The sequence below is a fragment of the Protomyctophum bolini genome (genome assembly GCF_963924005.1).
Source record: "Protomyctophum bolini genome assembly, chromosome: 15".
Lineage (NCBI taxonomy): Eukaryota > Metazoa > Chordata > Actinopteri > Myctophiformes > Myctophidae > Protomyctophum > Protomyctophum bolini.
This window is the reverse complement of record NC_137876.1, coordinates 37,986,082-38,008,952: the sequence shown is the minus strand read 5'-3', so window position 1 is coordinate 38,008,952 and position 22,871 is coordinate 37,986,082. Positions and strand designations below refer to the sequence as shown.

The window sequence follows — 22,871 nt, the reverse complement described above, 5'->3', positions numbered from 1 at the left end:
TTCTATCTTAAGGTCATTTGCAAGTTTCTAATTGGGTCCCAATGGTCTTGTGCTTTCTACTAAAAGGTTATTTAATGCTCTTGAGAGCCTTGGCCCTGTCGGTGATGTTACAATGCAAGAGGCCATGTGAGCCGACATTACCATCATAGAGCACCATCGCCTACCTTCCACGCGATGCGGTTGCCTTTGGTGTCGTGCTCCAGAGCAATAGGGAAGTCCCCGCGCTCGTAGAACTTGCGGAAGGCCGTGGGTTTGGCTGGACGCTCACGGAAAGCCCCTGCTGCAGGCGGTCCCACCACCTGGATGGACAGCAAACCAAAACATATATATAAAGACATGGAAGGGGAGATAGAATACAGACAAGAAACGAGATGAGTGGTGAAGGAACTAAAAAGGGAGAGAGAGCGAGAGCAAAGGGGGATTTGTCCTACTGGAATAGAATCACTCCCAATCCATTTTCTTAAAAGTAATTCAGGGAGATAGACGTGAATGTTGTTCCTCTCCACCCAGACAGACAGACTACAAAAAATACTATAAATAATGTGCCCGACTGTCTGTGAAAGTGTGTGTGTTGGCCCTGCGGCCAGAGGCACTGCCAGAGGCATTGCTAGCATCATCCTTTCTCTCCCTCTGTATTGGCTGCAGTTATTTTTGTTGTTGTGGTGGTATAGGGACGCTGACGGTGGCAATAGTTTTCACACAATAACTCCAACTCAGTACAAACGCATTAGAGTCAAATGGAAGTGCACAAACGGAATGAGTCTGCTACAGTGTATTAATATCACATTAGTGACAATAAACGACACAACAGCAGCTGTGGAGGAACACTCATTCAGGAACAAGTACATTAGGGCCAAGTGTCAGGCAAATGAACTCTTCTACGCGTCGACTGACTGAAGATCCACAGGTTGCACCGGAGACGTACGTTTTCAACATCTGAGGAATTTAGACAGCGAGTGATTGAATACATTAAAGGTTTGTAACGGCATCTTGTGGCAGGCGAGCGGCAGATCGCTGGAGCCAATCATCTCCAAGCCTGCGTCCCCTCCGTGCGCATCCCTCGCCATCTGTGTCGCACTGCTACATGACTGGCAGATGTGTCACTGCCATTAATCCTCAGATTACCTCCCATTGAGAGACGGAGTCAGAGTGCAGTGGGACTGGTATTTGCAGTGGTACGGAGAACCCTGCCAAACTGGTTTCTGAGTATATCATTGACGTGATTGTCCCCTTCAGAACAACTGCAGAGACTTTTATGTTGTTTTGGGTTCTGGTTGAGTTTGTGTTTACATGTCTGGCAGTAGTGTTGCCTGCTTATTGCATAATACGAAAAAACATTTTACAAAATGTGTAAAATAATTATAATAATAAAAAGGTCCCTGGAGTGGCAACCAAATCAGAAAATAATGCATTTCAAGTTTCTCCTGTTATGAGGCGCAACTGGTGTGAGCACGGCAAGGCCCCGGAGAAAAGGGAAAAGAGAGGAACCCATTACAAGGGATCTGGAGTGGGGGCGTCTCTCTGCACTGCATTTAAACAGTCTTAATGCACCGTGGGATTGTGGTGCAGGCATTTCAAATGGATCCGCTCGGAGCGTTTGTTTACTATGCCGCAGAGTACTGAATAATAATATGCTGAATTAATAGGCACAAGTTTGCGTACCTGCAGGAGAGACAGTACGCAAACAAAATGTCTGTGACTAACAATGCATGTAAACCACGAGAATAAAAAGGCACTCCACAGTAAGCCCTTCTGTTATATTCAAAATGAAATCCATTCCAACAAATGTTAGGCCATACGCCTGTCGCCTGTGGACATGTACCCTTGTATTGTTTTAACCCCCATTCATCAGGAATAAGCAAGTTGCAACGCGTGAGAGTCTGTCTCATTAGAATACACCTTCACACGATTGTTCAGGACAAACTGTCCTCAAGTACATGATGCTCTTTGATGTCATGAACCACGACCCCTTGTATACTGTACAGAGTACAGATCGGTGTCTGTATGTCTGTCATGGCCATTCCTCTGTGTCTCACACAGTCCATGCAGGGCGGAAATAGGCAGTGGAAAAGCTTGCAGATCAATGGCGTACTGTATCAGCAAGCTGGAGCAACAAAGCCCTCATATCCAGGCAGCTCGGACGGCTGTTGAGCCACGCTGCACGGCACAGCACAGGAGGGCCAAAAATAGGCCGAGCTGGACCGGCTAGTGAGCAGGACAGAATGAACCTAGACTGTATTGACTGGACCGGCTAGTGAGCAGGACAGAATGAACCCAGACTGTATTGACTGGACCGGCTAGTGAGCAGGACAGAATGAACCCAAACTGTATTGACTGGCTGAGTGGCCAGGAATGATGACAACCGCCGAGGTGAACCGCCAAGGTCCATGGCCAAGGTGTAATACCCTTCACAGCAGCTCCCCTGCTTTCTCTCCAATTATCAGCCATAACACCCACACATGCTTATGTACGGCATGCACATGCATGCACGACACACACACACACACACACACACACACACACACTGTTTCAGTATCCCCCTAACGAGAGACACGATGCCAGCCTGTACCTAGTTTACCTTCTAGCGGTCAAGAATAAACTATAGACTTGCTGCTGAGAAGCCACAGGGGAATTGACACACTGTCACTCTCTATACAGCACTCACAAAGGACAGGGAAAAGTATTCCAGAGTATGAATGTGTGAGTGTTACATCTTGGTGGTGAGCATGGTAGTGATATAATTTAGTTATCATTTTGTTCTACTCTACTATGGACAGCCTGTCGACTTCATTTACACTGCCGACATCAACTCCAGCTGACTCAGTTGCTGCAGCCTGAAACTGTACTCTCATCACCTCTCATCTCATCACTGTCTTTTCCCATTTGTTCTTTTCTATTGCAGCATTGATACTTTTACTTATAAGTAAAACTTTGAGTACCTTTTCCACCACTGCCATGCATAAATTGAGCCTGTGAGGTGGCATGCAGGCTACCAAGAGAGATGGAGGTGTAAAAGGCAATAAAAGGAGTGGAAGTGTCTGCAGCTGTGCCTCTGGTGCACAGATCAGGGAGTCTTAACAAGGCAGCGGTGGTCAGATCAGGGAGTCTTAACAAGGCAGCGGTGGTCAGATCAGGGAGTCATAACAAGGCAGCGGTGGTCAGATCAGGGAGTCGTAACAAGGCAGCGGTGGTCAGATCAGGGAGTCTTAACAAGGCAGCGGTGGTCAGATCAGGGAGTCGTAACAAGGCAGCGGTGGTCAGATCAGGGAGTCGTAACAAGGCAGCGGTGGTCAGATCAGGGAGTCATAACAAGGCAGCGGTGGTCAGATCAGGGAGTCATAACAAGGCAGCGGTGGTCAGATCAGGGAGTCTTAACAAGGCAGCGGTGGTCAGATCAGGGAGTCGTAACAAGGCAGCGGTGGTCAGATCAGGGAGTCGTAACAAGGCAGCGGTGGTCAGATCAGGGAGTCGTAACAAGGCAGCGGTGGTCAGATCAGGGAGTCATAACAAGGCAGCGGTGGTCAGATCAGGGAGTCATAACAAGGCAGCGGTGGTCAGATCAGGGAGTCATAACAAGGCAGCGGTGGTCAGATCAGGGAGTCGTAACAAGGCAGCGGTGGTCAGACCAGGGAGTCGTAACAAGGCAGCGGTGGTCAGAGGAGCTGTGGGCCATCTTTTCTCTCCATCCCCTTCAGTCAGCCTGCAGATCCGTTTCCTCCTAATGCTGTTGTCCACTCCGACCAACTTAAACTCACCTCACCCGACCCACACAGGTCTCTCACACACACACACACACGCACACACACACCCCATGTGGAGGCGATTGGCCACAGGCAGCAGGGCCCCTCGGCTCCTGTCATTTATAAAGGTGTCATCCTCAGAAACAGAGATGCTCCCTCTAACCTTATTAGTATGGTGCTTCCATGGGCCCGCAGCCCGCTGAGAGCGAGAGACGGGAGAGAGAGAGAGAGAGAGAGAGAGAGAGAGAGAGAGAGAGAGAGAGAGAGAGAGAGAGACGGAATAAAGACGGGGAGGCTTGGAATGGCAGTGAGAGAGATAGACCAAGAGAATGACAGAAAAGGGAAGACAGAGGAGAATGGGAGGAGATGCCAGTGGGATGGGGAGAGAGAGAGAGAGAGAGAGAGAGAGAGAGAGAGAGGTATAAGGCAAACGGGGGGTGAAGGGGTTAGAGCGGAGATGAGAGGAGGAGATAGAGGAGTGAGAGAGACGGGGAGACAGGAGGTGTGGCTCATCAATTGTGAGGGGTGAGTTCGGCGTGGCGAGGGCGCTGCAGCGTGGAGGTGATCCATCACTGAGGCTGCACGAGCCTCCAGCTCTCTCTCTCTCTCCCTCCCTCTCTACCCCCCCCTCTCTATCTCTTGCTCTCCTCCATTCCTCCATTCCTATGTCTCTCTCCCTCCCCACAACCGCCCAAAACGCCTCCATGAACGCCTGTGATAGATGTTTGGCGAGGGGCCGTCAATTCACTGTCATCCCTGCATGCCTCGCCGTTACCAACATGCATCACTCTCTTTTCTCTCTCTCTCTCTCTCTCTCTCTCTGTCTGTCTGTGTGTCTATCCATCTACCTCGTTCCACACTTCCCCCCCCTTTTTCCCCTTTCGGGGCAAAATTGCATTTTTGCTGCATTGCATTTGCGAGGGGGGTACCGAGGGTGCACCACTGACTGCACGTGGGTGCATTGCATCACCTGTTTACTGAGGCGGCAAAAGGGGCTCAGTGACGGCAACTTCTCTCTCTCTCTCTCTCTCTCTCTCTGTATTTGCCTTCTGTTCCTGGTTGAAGGGTTATTGAAAACTCCCTCCAAGCAGACGGCCAGCTTTCCTTCCCGCATCCAAGTACAATTTTACAATACTTTTACTTCTATACTCCACTATACATCTAGTTACTTTGATTATAAAAATCACACCCATGTGAAGTGAGGGGCGCTAATATATTACAGTCTAACTCATGTTGATTAGGTGATGTATTAATCGTGATATAAAACAAACGGTGCAAACAAACATTAAACGCCATTAACAATAAAGAGACAATATGATGTAAATGACACATTATGACGTACATTTTCCCTTCATTGTCAATGTGTCTACAAAACAAACATTGAACTAAAGACAAACATTAAACCTGTGTACAGGAGGGGCTAGCGCCCCTCAAAACTTTTTTACGCTCTCAAGAGTAAAAGATCCATTTGGTTTCCAACTCTCCATCATTTAGCTGGGGACCACCTGAAACCCCCTCAAGGACCAAGGACTGATAGACAGACAGAGGCTCTCCACTACGTGTGTGTGTGACAATGCTATCTAGACTTAGATAGCATTTGATACAGACTTATAGCATGTTATGTAGACAGCATAAGTGCATTGTATGTAGTCATAGCACGTCATAGTACATATGTGTAGCATAGTAGTATAGATGTATAGCTTATATGTATAGTTTCATTATAGATATTCCACTGTTACTTTCTTATCTTACGCATGTTTCATGATAAATGTTTTTATGTGATGTATTCCCATGCTTTTTGTTCTTGCTTAATGTAAGTCGCTCTGGATTAAGAGCGTCTGCTAAATGCCTAAATTGTAAATTGTAAATTGTAAATTGTGTGTGTGTGTGTGTGTGTGTGTGTGTGTGTGTGTGTGTGTGTGTGTGTGTGTGTGTAAATTCACCCACCAGAGTCTGGTGGGTAAATTTAATCGTTTTATTAGGTTAATATTGCAATATGTTTGTAACCGTTTTAGAAAAGCAATAAGCCACGCAAGGTCCCAGCTTACCATGGATTTTACAATGGCTGAGAGGGTCAGGTCTGCCTACACCTCTAGCCATTGTAAAATCCACGGTAACCGTGTGGCTTATTGCTTTATTATCTCATGCTTGGTATAGTGTGTGCGTGCCACGCTCCTAAGCCGAATCGCGATGCGTTGTGACCTTGTAGATCTACTATTATAAATCGAGCATTATGACATTATCACAGCCCGACAAAATGCATTTTAGTTGACTATAAACCAGTGAGACGCGAGTCAAGTTAGGGTGCATAGAAAGAAGAGTGTAACGGAAAGAGAGCAGAGCGAGATAGAGAGGAGGGTGAAAAGAATAGAGTAGAGAGAGAGAGAGAGAGAGAGAGAGAGAGAGAGAGAGAGAATGCACTGAGAGTGCTCCATCTTGTCTGTGTGTGGCCCACATATCAGGCAGGTAGCAGGGTGGCCGTGTGCTTGCAGAGCCAATTGGTTGATTCATATCACCAAACCACAGTGGTGATGATGGCACACAATGAATCAGGACCACGGCAAAAAGGGGGGTATATTACCCTACTACTACTGCTTTGTTAAGTGAATGGAAAACCACAGTCTGAACACAAGCAGTCCACACAAAATACACACTGCTTCACTCGGCAATACGGGAGCAGAAAGGAAGCAGCCTGTGTTATTTATATTACACCATTATATATTATCTTAACAATATTATTATATTATACCAGAACAGAGTTCTCTACATGTCAGTTGGATCGGCAGTGCCACAAAAGGTGTTTGTGCTCCTATACTATCCTACACTATTATGCCATTTCAGTATACTGTATATACTGTTCATTGTTGTTATTATACTGCCTCTGTGCCTGCTATTTGTGTTATTGCTGCCATAGTTCTCGCTACTGCTATTGCAACTACTTGTATAATTGTTATTGCTGTATGATAGTTTTAATGTTTTTACGGTTGCTATATTATTACTTTTGCTCGTAACAACCCCCCCCCCTCTCTGTTCTCTGTCCCTCTGGTTTTAGGGACAGAAAGCAGACCTTTTCGAGATGACCTGAGAGAGCTGGATGGATCATATCGCACAAGATCAGAAATGTATTTTGGCCCTAAACCAATCAATATAATACAATTTTATTCAATTCAATTGAACTCAGTATCAGGACTGTTGTTTATGTGTAGCAGAGGAGCAAATGGAAAATGTAATCCTGAAATTGGGGCAGCAGTAAGAACATCGTTACCACAGTAAATGTGAACAAAGGTAGAGGATAAATAAATGTACAGTTCCGTGCATGTATAGTCCATTTAATCATGTAAATGGGAAATGTTCAAATCGTACAAAACAATAAATCTACAATGTTTTGTAGTATGCTGGAAAAGTCTAAAATTGGTAATGAGGATATATGTGCATGCGTTTGTGTTTTAAAGCTACATTCCAGGAGTTTTCTGAACGAATACAATGACAAATCCATACGTGAATATAATAACTAGGACATCTGCGGTGGTTGGAGGTTGTCCCCTATACTTTTCCATTGAGAAATGTCACCGCTAGGACACTTACTGGTTGACAATGTCAAGCAGAGTGCATCGGATTGGACACGCATTGTACTTTGGATAATGTTGTTGCAATTACCTCTCTCCATCGGAAGAGACACAACATATACGGATTGCAGCTTTAAGCAGTCAGAAACTAGTACAATGCTGCAGCTTTTTGTCTATTTTAAGATTGACCTATTATCTGAAAACATGAATCCAAACTACTGTTTGACAGATCTGAATAAAACATTATCTTCCATTGCCTCTTGCCATGTGGTGTGTGTAGTTATGCATATGCAACGTAAGCCTTTCTGGAATGGACTTTCATATTGGTGCTGAAAGAGAACTAATGTGAATTCAGAAGAGCCACACCAGAGCATGGATTGACAGTGGGGAGATTGATAACAAAACAATGATAAAGGTTTTTTATGATGTTTTTTTCACACACCTTGGGCTGTGTGCTTGAATTAGCATGCATCTGAGAAAAACCTAAGAGCATAACAATTTGCTCTACAGATGAAAACAAGACCAAGTTAATGAAAAAGTGTTCATGGGAAAAATGATAGCAAATGTCCCCAGTGTGCACACTATTACAGAAGCATAGTATTGCAAAATGATTAAAACATGCGTGTGTGTGTGTGTGTGCACGATCGCAACGCACGCGCCGGCCCACCTAGCCATAGCGAGGCCCATCTAGAATCGCATTTCTGGCTGCGCCACTGGTGTGTGTGTGTGCATTCTTGTGTGCCTGCACGGTGTGCGCATGTGTGGTTCCATTTGCCAGTCTGTATATTTGTGTCTATGTGTGTACAGTGTGTCCTTAGGGTCAAGCACTTGAATGGAGAACAGTAGTTAATGGATCGTGACTATTTAGAGTTCTGGGCACGTGGCGGTCTGACGCTTTTGTCTTTACGGCCCTAATCAGTAACGACACATGAAGGTATTAAAATACCGAGCTGGGCCATCAAATTAATGACACACACACGGAAAAACCGTGGCCCTGACCCACTGCTATATTACCTGCTGCTGCAGCGCTGGGAGAGGACTCGGAACATCCTCAGGGCTTTATTCACCGACTAAGTTCCTTACTTCCGTTTCATCAATAAACTTCCTCATAACTGCCTTTATGACTGACGAGAACCTTGTAGAATATTAATGTCCTAGAGATGTCCAAAGTATCTTTTGAGCGGTTCCGGAGTGTAGCCGCGTGACGGAGCCAAATGCTAAACTGTGAGTATGCCATTTTACAGCGCAGTGGTTCGCACACTTCTACTGGCAGATGGACAAACATGCTGGCAAATAAGACAGACAGACACTGAGACAGTTAACGAGAGGAGAGACAGCAGCAGACAGACAGACAGACAGAGAGGCGTATGGACAATACGAGAGGAAGAGGAAACCATTGGTTTGGCATGCAAGCAGGTGAATGCGTGGGAAGAGCCTAGCAGGTAGACAACACAGGCAGGTGAATGAAGCTCACAAGCCATTAGGGGGGACATCAGTATCATCAGTCAGGGGTGTATGGGGAAGTGATGTGACAGCACAGAGAGAGATTTAGGTAAGAGCCCCGTGGGGTTGAAGAAAGCAGACTATATAGTCACTACACGACACGCCCAGAGCAGTGGTGGGGGTGCCGATCATGGCTAGGCATGTAACGTTATGAGATTTTACAGTACGGTATGGTGACAGTATATACAGTATATACCATGTACTGTGGGATTTACAGTATTATTATAATTTTTTCATATATTCTTTATTTTATTTTTGCTACTAGGGCCAATCAACAAACAAACAAAAAGAGTATTATTCTTCGAAGAACAATATTTAGCCAATCAAGTGAATGGTTTGAGTATTGTAGGGACTGTACAGGTGCCTCTAAAGGGAGTGAGTATTGTAGGGACTGTACAGGTGCCTTTAAAGGGAGTGTCGGAAAGTTGCAGTACTGACAGAATAAGAATGACTTGTCAGTTAACGTTAGTTTGGATGTATGGATGGATGTTTGACCTCCATTCCACGATCACAAATGAGACTTCCGTTTTGTGTGTGCAAATTAATCGTTTTTGTTTACTCTCAAGTATCAAGGGTACATTTATTCTGAAGAGATCAGCCACCGGAAGGTCTTATTCGTGCTCCGCTATTCGTGATCATAGAACACTTCAGGATGTTTGGAACCTGAAGTTTGTTAGACAATGCGTCACGTGCGGTGGGACGCATCCACCGTTAATTCTGACGCCCCGACAAAACCAAATGGACCCGTAAGGGTCCATTATATGTATGTAGTATGGACCTAACGACTGCAAAGCTGTTCTGACAGACGTCATTGTCTTTACCGTCTTTATCACGTATTGTCTTCACTGACACTGATCTTAATGTTGTGCCGGCAGCACCGCATATTAAATTACCTGGAGCTCGGAAATCTCACGGTATCAACACTGTGGCTGTTTTTGCCTCAATATTACCGTAATGTACTGTATACCGTTACATGCCTACTGCAGACACGATGACGAGAGATGAGAAAAAGACATCTCGCTGCACCCACCAACTCTCTACCAGTTATACCAAGCACAACCCTCAGGTGGTGAGGGAAGGCTGGGGGAGATAAGGAGACTGCACATGGTAAAAGATACAGGTTCCAGAATCTGATACCGCAAGACTGTTTAACAGTGGTGAACATTATCTAGGGCGATTAGTATGTATTACAAAATGAACCCCAGGCCCCTCGGTCTTATCACATGCCCAGTGTTAGCTTCTCTTCGTGGAAATCCGTCCTGCTGCCCGTCAAGCTGTTCGTTAAAGAAAATAACATAACGATTTGCTCACAGACAGCAGAGAGAGACCTGCGTGGTCGGAAGCTTGACCTTAACTGAGATGATAGCGGGGGCTACAGCCCTACCAGTAGACACCCTAGACAGAGTCTAGACAGTCACCCTGTCCATCTAATGCCTGTTATAATGCCTAACGTGTTGTGAGCTCTGGCCAGTGACGCTGTTGTATGACAAATAAAAACGATATAAATAAGGAATTATTTTAACATAAAATGCCTCTTGATGTGCTAAGAGTCCATTGAGCCTGCCAGCCTCTGTAGGGGGGGGGGGAGCTACAACTTTTCTCCCCAGATGCATGCAAACACGCAGCTTTCTCTTTCTGTTACCTCAAATCTCACACTGAGCCTGCTGCCTGCTGCTGCCTGTGACTCTTTCAAACACTGAAGAGCTAGTTTCATCGAACCAGCGGGGAGTCAAACATGCCAGGAACAACACACACACACACACACACACACGCACGCATGCACACACGCACGCACACACATGAACACGGGCAAAGGCAAAATTGCAGGCAAACTCCAAGCACTTGGTGTTCATCCAACCCCTGCTATGTAGATTATTTATTCCAAGAGTATACAGGGATAGTGCCACTGAAAACTACTTTGTTCCTGAGGAGGATATTTGCTGCTATCAAGTAGCAGGGTGACTATCAAGTCACCCTGCTTCTCCCATCCATCCATATACCAGTCCATCTGTCCGTCCATCTATCCCATCAATCAATCTATCCATCCATCCATGATCATCTATCTATACTGTCCAGTGTCCATCCATCCATTTATTCCAACATCCATCCATACGTCTGTCCGTCCGTCCGTCCATACATCCATTTATCCTTCCATCGATCCAACAACATACATACTGTACATACAGTAGGCAGGCTGTTGATGTTGTTGTGAGAGTAAAACTGGTGTGTATGTACTATGTCATCATCAATTCCTGTTGACAGCTATCAGTCAAGGCTGTGTGACAGAGCAGCATCAGTCCCACTGTCATCACCGTAGCAGAGGTCACAAGTCACATGCTTCTGGCATGATTGTCTTATCTACAGTACTTTCACCCTGGCGTTTGAAAATGTTCAAAATAGTAGGGCTACAAGCTCACAATACGTTGTGTTGTAAGTGAGAGCTTGTGCTGTAAGTGAGAAAATGTGAACTTTGATTTGAAAGTGGTTAAAACCTATTAAGCCCCAATCCCCCGCCGACGGGGGCAGCGGCTGTCCACCTCATGAACAGCTCTCAGCGGGTAAATGGGGCTGGTCAAGGTCTCAGGTTCCAACTCCCTCCTGGACCCCCTGGGGTTTATTAACCCATTCTGAACTGAGATCAGATTCTACAAATGTCTGTTTGAAAATGACAGTTTTCTGAAAAAGCTGTTTCTATGTCAGTCGTTCTTTTCAAAAATAGCAGACCTACAAGCTCGTAGAGCACCACTCGGTGGCGCGCTATGAGCTTGTAGATCTGCTATTTTTAAATAGCTAAAGCATAACGTAATACTAACACCAAGTCTGTCTGTGGGAAAGTATTAACAATAACTTGCGACTAAATTATAACTACACTGAATCCAGAGGCCACTGTAGTGAAAAGAACTTCTTCCTACCGTATGCTCTCCGGTCACATTCTCTATGTTCATTAGCACTCACGCCAGCAGCTATGGAATAACCTAATTCAGACAGCCAAACAGGCAGGCCAAACAACCCCAGTTGGACTCAACAACAACTACAGAGATGGGGGTCAGAGTGAGAGGTGGTGAGTCACACAACTGTCACAGCGCTGCACCGTTTTGCTGAAATCAAAGAGAGATGAGGGCCTTCAAAGGACAAGCAAACTGTGTCTGAGGCAAGACAAGCACCGGTGTGCTCTGGGGATAGATGAGGGCCAAGAGGTTATATTGCTTTCCTTCAGTGCTTTCCTTTGTTCTCCGCTGGCTTAAGAAAGAGGGTACGGAAAATGGGGAGTGAATGAGCGAGAGAGAGAGAGATGTGAACAGGTCGTTCGTTCTCCTACCATGCTGTGTGCTGTGTTGATCAAACAGTCGTTAGTGGAATTTGTTTGGCATGTCCGGACGGCGAGGGTAATGAGGGGAGGTGTTGCCTGGGCCCTGATGTGGATCATTTCTGACAGTATATTGGAGGACTTCTCGCCAGCCAGACTGATTATCCTGTTCCTAAACTTCTTCATTGTGTTGCTGCAGCAGAGCTCTTGCCTCTACCGTGCCTTTGACTTGAGTAGTGCTTTAACTCAGCAGAGTCCGAGAGGCACGAGCTAAAGAGCATAATAATCCCAGGTGGAATCCCAAAGAGAACACGGACGTCACCTTAAATCTCCAAGGCCCGTAAAATGTACTTATTTTGGGGTGTAACGATACAGTAACTGTATCAACAAGTATATCGATATGTAAAGAGCAAATATTGTATCGTATCATTTTACAATGGAAATAATCTGTATCGAATCGTTTTGGAATGGAAATAATCAAATACTATGTACTTTAAGAAAAAAAAAGAAAAAGCTGAGTTTAATTACTTTTCCATTCCATATAGCTTGGTCCATCCACAAGTTTCACACATATTTAATGTATTTTCTAAATAGTTACTGTATCGATTTCAAATCATTGAATCGTATCGCATCGCCATAATAATGAACCAATAATAGTGTCGTCAACCATATCGTGATACATACTGTACGTATCGCTGTTAAAATGTATCGTTACACCCCTAACTTATTCTGCTCCAGGTGAAAAGCAATGCAGTGCATTCTGTGTCACATGCAGAATGTGGCCAAAGTCCCACATTTCACTATATTACTCCAGCCCCAATAGAAAATGTTAGCCATGGCAATTTCCAAACTTTCTTGCTTTATTTTCGGCAGGCATTTGGAATGTTTCCCAAGTTGTGTTTTACGACACAACCATTCAGTTGTACTTTTTGACAAATGTTGAGACTACAACTTCTATACATCATAAATATGACCAGGATTTGTAGCTGGCCCTGAAAAAAGTACAGACCATACATTTCGGGATATCTGCTAGTCAGCAAAATTCTAAAGGTCAGACCAATATTATTGCCTTGTTGATTTCAACAAAAAACAACAAAGGCCACCATTTGGCATTATTGGATTTGTACTGGAGTGGTTGTCAGATACATTGATTTTTCTCTCTCTGGTTCCCATTATGTTGATGTATGCAGTATGTGATCTGCCACATACAACCCTGGAGTGGAGCACACGTCAGGGTTGTATGTGCGATGCATGCCTAACACCGACAGATTAGACTGTTAAGGAGGAACCATTCTCTTCTGTCAAGGTCAGCTGAGTCTTATGGGAATTGAAGTGATAATGGTGAGGCCCAGCTTATTAGACCTAACTCCCTTTCAGATATTATTTTTGTTGTTGTTGACTGCATGTCTTACAATACCTTAAGCTACAGTATAGTTGTGAAAGCAATTAAATTAGTCATCAAAATAATCACTATGCATGTGAATTTCCAAAGTTATACAGTACCATCTAGGGCTGGCCAACCGATAATCGTTAGCCGTTGGTAACCGACAAACACTAACGGATAATGGTGTGCTAGCAGCAGCTTTCGCCAAACTTTGGTCAACTTAACTGTAGGGATGGAGCTCGTAATGTTTTATTGATAACGATAACTTTATCGAGCAGGCTCATCGAGACGGGTCCTTATCGAGCCCACTATCAAGCATTTGCTATTATTTTCTGGAAAGCTGGGAGACAATACATTCTGTGTGTGTGTGTGTGTGTGTGTGTGTGTGTGTGTGTGTGTGTGTGTGTGTGTGTGTGGAGAAATATGACCAGCAGTTAGCGCAGCATGTCATTGTGTCTCTGTCCATGGTGCTGAAATGGTCAAACGCTCTCATATTGTCTTTCTGTTTGTATTTGACTCTCTCTTTCCAGGGTGTTTCGCCTCGGATGGGTGGGGTTGTGAGGTTAAGACATAGTTTCTGTGAGGTTAAGGTTAGGTTTAGGCATAGTTTTTGTGAAGTTAAGGTTACGGTTAGGGACAGGCAAATTAGGTCCAGTCCCTGGGTGAAACACCCAAATCTTGCAAGAGAAGGTAGTACTTTAAAGTTTCTGGTTGGCAGGATCATTTGGTCAAAGATACACTGCAGTCTGGATGGGAACACACACAAAGCCAATAATTGTCATACATCCAGTGGGGGCGGGCAGGGAGTAGGATTAATGCCCTAACCACACCAAAGGGTTGAGACGGTTTTAGCGTTGTCCCTGTGGTGTGATATGTCCTGTTGCATGTTGACACGCGTTGTCCCTAGTGATTCCCTAGCTCAACGCATGGAATTCAATGGACCAACCACACCAAAGGATCAAGGCGGCCTAACTCTCATGATTATGCAGGAAATGGCTCTAGGTCAGGTCGCAGATTACACGCACGTACACACGCACGCACACACGCACGCACGGGGGGAGGAGAATAGAATGGAATCCCACGTCCTTTATTGGCCTTAATTGGGTTAATGATGGCGCTACAGGATAGCCCACAGGGTCACCTAAATCAGTAGAATTCATTTTCCGAAAAGCATGAAGGTGAACAGCAAATGCAATGCCAATCCAATCATAGGTTTTTGAGATATGTTGCTTGGGTGGTCGACTAATGGACAGGTCCTAATAAACTACTGATGAAAATTCAGAAAGCATTCCAAAACATAAAAAGAGGAAAGCGTTTGGATGTTTGATTGCTCTGCGTTTTCTTGCCTTTGATGGGAATGGGCAGCGTTTACAGGCCTCTGCCTAGATGTCCTCTGCATTACATTACTTGCCCTATAACATAGACCTAATTAACTCGAGAGAGGAAAATGGAGCTTTGTAAGGAGCAATAAACAGTCTCCATTAAAAGCCATCTAATTAGAATGCAAGCTACAGGGGTTTGAAGGAGAACATAACAAACACAGAGGCCGCTATAGTTGTCAAGCAAGCTCCGAGGAGAGCAAACATAATAGACATGAATACCCGATCACCTCTTATAAGGTCATGATAGCATTCTGAGGAAAACACTTCTCTGTATCCTACTGCCGTTTCCAGGTGGCTTTTGCATCAAGTGGGGAAAAGGTCATGGTGATTTCAGCAATTTGCACATCTCAAAAGCCACACCATCAATTAACCTAATCTATCTGCTGATATCAGACAGCAGGAGCATGAAGTACATGAACACTGTCTTGTGTAGTCTTACAAACTCATCAGTTTCCTCACAGTTTGGCCTTTCGGGGTCTGCCAGATACCAAACTTTACCATGTGCCTTGATAAATCAGTAGACACATTTGAATAACAAAGTAGAGCTATGTACACTATAGGTACTATAATACGATTTACATAATACAAATAATTGGCTATACAAGAAGGTTTTCACTGCGACTTGACTCCTTTTCTGACACTGAGGAACATATAGCCATAAATGGACCTTGAGGGTCTTTTGAAATTACCCGTACTGGTCCACTTACTTAACCCTTTCTAACCGGGCACCCATTTTGGTGTTAGCATCATGTTATGCTTTACCTATTGAAAAATAGCAGATCTACAAGCTCATATCGCGCCACCGAGTGGCGCGATACGAGCTTGTAGGTCTGCTATTTTTGAAAAATTCGAAGAACGACTGACATTTTTAGAATCTGATCTCAGGTCAGAATGGGTTCATCAGACCAGTGTGTCTCCAGTGGAAACCTCGTATGAATCTGATCTCAGGTCAGAATGGGTTAAATGAACAGGGGATTTGCTGTGTCTTTTCGGCCCGTCTGCAGTGCCAGAAGTGCATTCACAATGAAAGGGACATGGACAAAGTAATGTTTCGGTACATTGACCCCTGTACCTGCAAGTCACGTGTCTTAAGAAAGGTGGCCAATGGTGGGCAGCCAGATTTCCATGTCAGCAATGTTCAATTGATGAATCAGTGTGAGGTCAATTGATGAATCAATGGTCAAGGAAATGCAGGTCTCCAGGTCACAAGTGCTTACCAGAAAGGATAACATGTGTCTATAGTGGTGATAGCCTACTACTCTATAGGTCCAAATCAATCTGCAGGAGATGAAAGAAGGAACGATAGACGCAGAGAGGCACACACACACACACACACACACACACACACGACAAGGAAGAACGATTTTGACTATAAGCGCAAAAGAAGGAGCGGACAAATTCATCCCTGAAACAGCCTTCCGGACCACTATGATGGTCATTCTCACAGAGACAGCCTTCTATAATACACAAAGTAACTAATGATGCATTGATCTGTATCTCATTACTGTGGCACGTTGTTACTGTATGTGATGATGGTGATTTATTTTTCCTCTCCACCCTGCGGTGTATATTTCTACAGTTTTGTTATGCCTCTGCCAGCACCAGCTGTGGCCAGAGCCTTATGTCTTTGGGTTGTCCATAATGCACGTACATCCATAATATGTACAGACTAACTTCCATACGTTCCATTTTTGTGAACACAATATCGCAGTACCACCTACGGAATACAATAATATTTGGCACAAACATCCATTTGACCTCACATCATTATTCCTTCAAAGTCACACAATATTTACCATATTAGTTTAGAGTAGAGCAGTAGACAGACACGGATGTAAACTGTAACTTGTTGGTGTAGGCATACTGGCAAACTGCACAACAACAATGCAATATTATAAAAACAATTGTCAGGTGAAACCTGACTAATGAAAGCTCATGAAATGTAGTAGTAGTAGTCATCAATGGAGCGACCTAGTCATCAATGGGAGTCCCACCCCATGCCGCCTAAGCCAATGGGAGTCTGACACATACTCTGAAAGGCTGCCAGAAACGCCGCCAGCCAATCGCGTAGTAGCGACCTAGGCGACCTTAGGCTGCCTCCTAAGCTATGACCCACGCACCACAGAAGGGCTGATTTCACCCAACAACCATATGCACACACCGCAGCGGCGCATCTGATAACACTGCCTAATGTTATGAGCAACCTGGAGAGCAGGAAAGATGCAGCGTTTGTTTCACCTGACAAATATGACTATGTAATATTTCTTGTTTTACATAACATTGTGTTAAAAAAAAAACTATATAGTATAAATAGTAAAGTATAAAGTATTGTATAGTATAAATGTATGTATGTTTATCCTATGTGCTACTGTGTCTTTGAATTTAATGTTTGTAAACTGTATTACAGGCAGCTAAACTGAGGGAAATTTCTTACTGGCCCACCTTTGTAAATAAACACTGTGTGTGCTTAAGTGACCTGCCTGGTTGAATAAAGGTCAAGCACAGAGCGGTCCTGCAGAGGGGGACAGCATGAGGGAGAGTTACAGCCAAGGGGGCAAAGCCACCTGCTCAGTACGGATCATGCTATGTGGGACAAGGAAAATAAGACTCCTAATTTATAGCCTACTCCATCATACGATGGTGTCCCACACCAAAAACAGCCAATACACAAGCCCACAACGTGTTGTTTTACGTTGTGAGCTTGTAGTATTATACTACTGCTTAAGATATGGAGGTCACGTTTGCTAGTATGGAGTCTCCATCTTTTTCCCTGGGGTTGATCAGTTGCATGGGGGAAGGAGGCGTGATGGTGGTGGGGGGTGAGGAGGAACACACGGACGTGAGAATGCTGTTGCCCAGCTCAATTGTAATCCCAGAGGCCGAGCAAACGGTAAATGAGGTGTGCTTGTACAGAAACGGTCTATCAGGGCCGGCTAGGAACAGCAATCTTACAGAACCACGGCAGCCACACTGAAGCTGAGGCTGGGATTACGTGTGTGTAGTCTGCATCGATTTGCCCTCTCAGGTGAACTGTGCAATACACTGTCTTTAAAAGGATCATGCTTGTATTCTCTCATGTAGCATGTAGGACACAGGGAGCAGAGGCATACAGAAATGTATAGAATCTCTCATCAGATGGATTCCGACTCTCATAATGGAACATATAATACTTTGTGGAGAGCAGATTGCAACTTGCCACTTAAGGGGGGAGGGGGGGGTCCTGAAAGAGAATCTGAGGTGCCATGCATTTATTGCACATGTTATTGCACAAATTATGTAATTTACAGAATACAGATGAGCTGCAGCAATACCTGTGCATGTTAGTAACAGGTTACAATAGTCATTCGTTTCCAAGGAAAGCTATATATATACACACAAATATATACATACACAAACACAGACACACACACACACACACACACATATATATATATATATATAAAACATATATATATAATATTTATGTGTGTGTGTGTGTGTGTGTGTGTGTGTGTGTGTGTGTGTGTGTGTGACTGTGTGTGTGTGTGTGTGTGTGTGTGTGTGTATATATATATATATATATATATATATGAAAAAATAAGAGTAAAGCCTACTGTCAGCTGTCCAGCAAATATTATTATATTAAATTTCAGAATGGTAGACCTGAGGCCTACCATTGCATGGCCTAGAGGAGCAACTGAGCATGTGCAACACCACTTCTTACACCATGGTGTAAGTCTGTAAGAGGTGTCGTGTCCTTTGGGAAACTGGGCCATTGTTGTATGCTTTTGCTTTGACATTCAGGTTCGAAGATGCAATCATAGCTGTCGGTGGCAAACAACACTTGGCAGATGCTAATGCTCTCACCTAAAATCCATGTTATTCTTTGTCACCCAATCTGGTATAAGCTTCTGACACAGAAAATAACAGCTTTTGTTCTTCCCTCTGCCTCACACACCAGGTGACATGACGACCTCCCACTAAAATATAAAAAGCCTTTCTTTCTTTCTTTCTTTTTGCTGAGAGATGAATCAACAGGAAAAGATGGAGGCCATTTCAGGGGCCTATGGTATTGATTCAGTTTCTATGACCACAAATACTTTACAGCATAATAAGCCTATGCTTCAAGTCCCCGTACCCTTTTAAGGCTCCAAATGGCCTTGTCGTTATCTACAAATCACAGCTCTCAGCAAGGCTGCCCCATCCAGAGCGATATGTCAGTGACCACAGGGGAGGAGAAAAAAAAGAGAGAGGCAAACAGACAGAACTCAGCCTCCGAAAAATGTAATGGTTTTGTTGAGGATTTATTCAGCGGTGCCTCCAGCCATAGCGAGATCCTCTGGAGACATGGTGAATATTGAAGGGCTTAGCCAGGGCCCCTCCGCCTCAACACTCCTGACAGGAGATTTGTTGATGACCTTCAAACGATGAGGAGGAAGTCAATGATGGCTCTGATCGCCCCTTCAACCTCGCTGCCCGGCCCGGCACTTTGAAAGGCAGACTCTACAATCACTGCATGCTGCTGCCCTTTCCAACATCACTTATTACTTCTAATTATTTTAAGTGTGACATAATTCTGAGGACGTGGCAGATGCCTGTGCCCGTAAGCCCCCCCCCCCCCCCCCGCCCCTAACTAGATAGAGCTAGTTAAAACTGTTTGCATCAAACTCCCCGGCTTGCCAGTCGGCTTGGGAGAGGCTGTAAAAGAAAGATATGGAAGTATGAGCCAGGGGACTGCTGATAGGGCACATAAGGCTCACACGTTAGCTGCATTCATATATCGAGCTACTGCTATTGATGCAACTTCTGATGCAGTGCCCTACTGCACTTGTCTCACCATGAACCAGGCCAACGCTGTCAACAAAACAACATCAAAACAAAACAAGATGCAGGAAACAAAATGTCAAAAACGCCTTATAGACTTCAAAATATCTTCAGAAAGACAACACCAGGGGTGCCCAAAAGGTAGATCAAAGGCAGTGCAGGTAGACCACATGACATGCCCCAAATAATATATACATTTAAGTATATACACTTATACAGTATATATATACCAGTAGGACACATAAGAGCAATTCCATTCCAACTTGCTTTGTTCCCGACTTGCATTGTTTTCGAGTAGGCCAGTGCACTGGTCTAGTATACTGTGGCTCAATGGGAGGATCCCAAGAGCATACACAAAGCCTAAATCTATAGAACTAACTCATCAGAATTTCTCATCTTAACCTATTTTCCTGGCACCACAAGGACAGTTTTACTTGACCAATCAATATAGTCCACCGATAAAGACAGATGTGCTGCAGTATCTGGGCCTATTACACATTGCCGATCTATCTTCATTTGTGCTGAAAGTCAGACCAGACTTGAGTACCTTTGGAAATGAGCCTCCTCTTCTACTCGAAGCTATGTACATTCAGACAACAGCTCTAGCATGATCAGGGACCAATTACACACTACAGAAAAATCCTCTATTAATTTAACTCTGAGAGTGGACCCCTGTGGCTCCATTTGGTTACATTTGTACAATCTCCGAGTTACAAATTCATATTTATTTATGTGAATATGCACTATAGCAAGACAGAAGGCACCAACACAGTCAGACACTTTTAACTTTAAATGTATGCTTTGAAATCATGGAGAAAAGATGCATAAATAAATAAATATGAGGATAAGGTTATGAACAAAATAAAGGAATATTTTAATAAACCACAAAATGAGGGGAAAATATATGTTTTCTTAAAATCCAAAGTTTGAGTGAGCTCACTTCTGGCTCTGGAAGTCTTGATTCAGTCTGCAAAGGTTCTTGAATAACTTTAATTGTTATTCAATTAAGCAATATTACACGAGAGGGTGTGCTTTACCGTCATTAATGCACCCCTGCAATGCTGCTGGAACTCCGGAAAGGCAGCACAGAAGTGCATTAATGATAATCTGAGTCCACCAAATATGATGAAAATTTAACCAACCAATCACATAAATTCAGTTGTTCATGAGATGATGTATAGTATGCTGTATGTATAATGATAAGAGCACCCCTCACTTCACACGGGTGTAATTTTTGCCCCTCCTTGCAGGTTTAATGTTTGTCTTGTCTAGACAAACATTAAAACATTAAACTCTGTCCATTGACAATGGACAGAGTTTAATGTTTGTTTTGTCTGTAACAATGGAACGCGGAAGTGCTCATTCTGTCTCAATGGGATAGTTCCAATGTTTGGAACTATAGCCAATGGAACTATAGCCCATAGTGCCAATTGGCTATAGTTCCAAACATTGATCTCGCTGCAAAATGTGTCGCCACTCTCTTATACTACTTCCACTTGGGTTTAAGCACGGCTATATCAGATTGCTAGAAACGACCTGTTGTATAGGCTAATGAAACCTATAATAGGTGTCCTAGCAACTTCACTATTCAAGCTTATCCACACAAAATCCTGTTTACAGTACTTCATGCCCCCCCCCACTCACTCTCTCTCTCTCTCACTCACTCACACACACACACACACAGGCCTAGTCAATTAATGGAATGATATGCTAGTCATCCTATTCTTTTCTCTATTTCTCTACACTATTTAGGCTACTTCGTGGCCAAGCAAGAAGCAAGGCTAAACTGGCTAAACTTGATGCTGCCCTTGCTTTTGAGTTTTGTTAATTGTGTTGTCAGGACTCAGGATATTGATAAACTGGAGGTGGGAAAGCATTGGGCGACCTACAGGTATATGACTCTGTCTGATACATGACTCAACTGCCTGGCACAATAAATAGCTTTGAAGCGAAGTTTTTGTGTAGCCGACAAGTGTGCACTGTGCAATTAATTACATCAGATCCTGCCAGGTGTCGTCGTGTCGATAATGTAGTTGGAACGGACTTTTTCTCTCTAAACTTGACAATTAAGCTCACCAAGCCTTAACACGCCATAATTATGGCGTGTTAAGGCTTGGTGAGCTTCATTGTTTAGTTTAAACTAAACAAGTAAACAATTATAGCTGGCTACATAACATGGACGTCAGAAACGTATAGTCCTACAGGCTACAGTGTATCAATTTAACTCATAATAAATAGACATGTGGCGTTTTACGTGGACAAAGTTCGCTAAAGACGACAAACGTTTGCTTACTGACTGTATACCAACGCCAGAATTTACTTACCACAGAGTTCCTCATATTTGACTTGACGGTAAAACCTTCTGTTTTTAGCTCCATGCTGTTCTTGGAGAGGTGCAGTGGTCTCATTCTGCACGTGGAAAATGAAAGTATGCCTCGCCTTCAAACGTAAACGTTTTCTTAATGTGCAACCTAATGTAGTGCTGCTAACAAAACATGTCGCCTGGTGTTTGTTAGGGACGGGTTGCTATGGAACTTGCAAGACGAAGACGCTTCCCCCGGTCTAGTTTCCCTGAGCCGTTGCCGTGGGAACCCCACGCCGCGCGCCACTGCTGAGACGGATATAAAAAAAGGGGACTCCTGCACATCCAAAAAAACGCCGTGGGAGGTGCCGTGCAAGTATAGTTAGCAGGCATAGACTTCAAAAAGAGAAATAAACAAATAATACATAAGTTGATGATGCGGTTATTGCAGTATAAGTTGTCCGTCTTTAATTGTTCCCTGAGTGTGCAGTCCCTATACCTTGGACCGTTTATTTCTCTTTTTGAAAAAAATAATAAAAAATAAATATATAGGCTAGCTATATATATATATATATATATATATATATATATATATACACACACACTTATTATAACCTTAAACTTATTCTCAAAACCTTCTCCCTGCCAAATGTTAGTTAGTTCCAGTAGATTTAACAGATAGGCTATGTGTCGTCTATATAACTGTGTCTATAAGACGACTAGTGGTTCCAAAACTTTTCAAGTCGAGACCCAAGAGGAGAGAGATTTAGCCTAGTCCGTGAGCCAGGGCCCCAAAATCAGGGTCATCAGACTCCTCATCAGTAGGCCTATCAACTGGGTGGAATAATTCTCAATTTAGTGATTTCTGGGAAGGTACACCCGTA

The 22,871-nt window shown here is 44.0% G+C and overlaps 1 protein-coding gene across 1 annotated transcript in view; it reads right to left on the bottom strand.

Moving 5' to 3' along the window:
• Positions 1 to 22,251, bottom strand: part of pacrg (PARK2 co-regulated) — a 174,219-nt gene extending 151,968 nt beyond the window's left edge. The window contains exons 1-2 of the mRNA XM_080784602.1: positions 22,010 to 22,251; positions 165 to 299 (exon numbers count right to left, since the gene is read on the bottom strand). Coding sequence (XP_080640728.1) covers positions 165 to 299; positions 22,010 to 22,093 — 219 coding nt within the window. The 5' untranslated portion in view covers positions 22,094 to 22,251. The remainder of the gene's footprint in view (positions 1 to 164; positions 300 to 22,009) is intronic.
• Between the last annotated feature and the right edge of the window lie 620 nt (positions 22,252 to 22,871).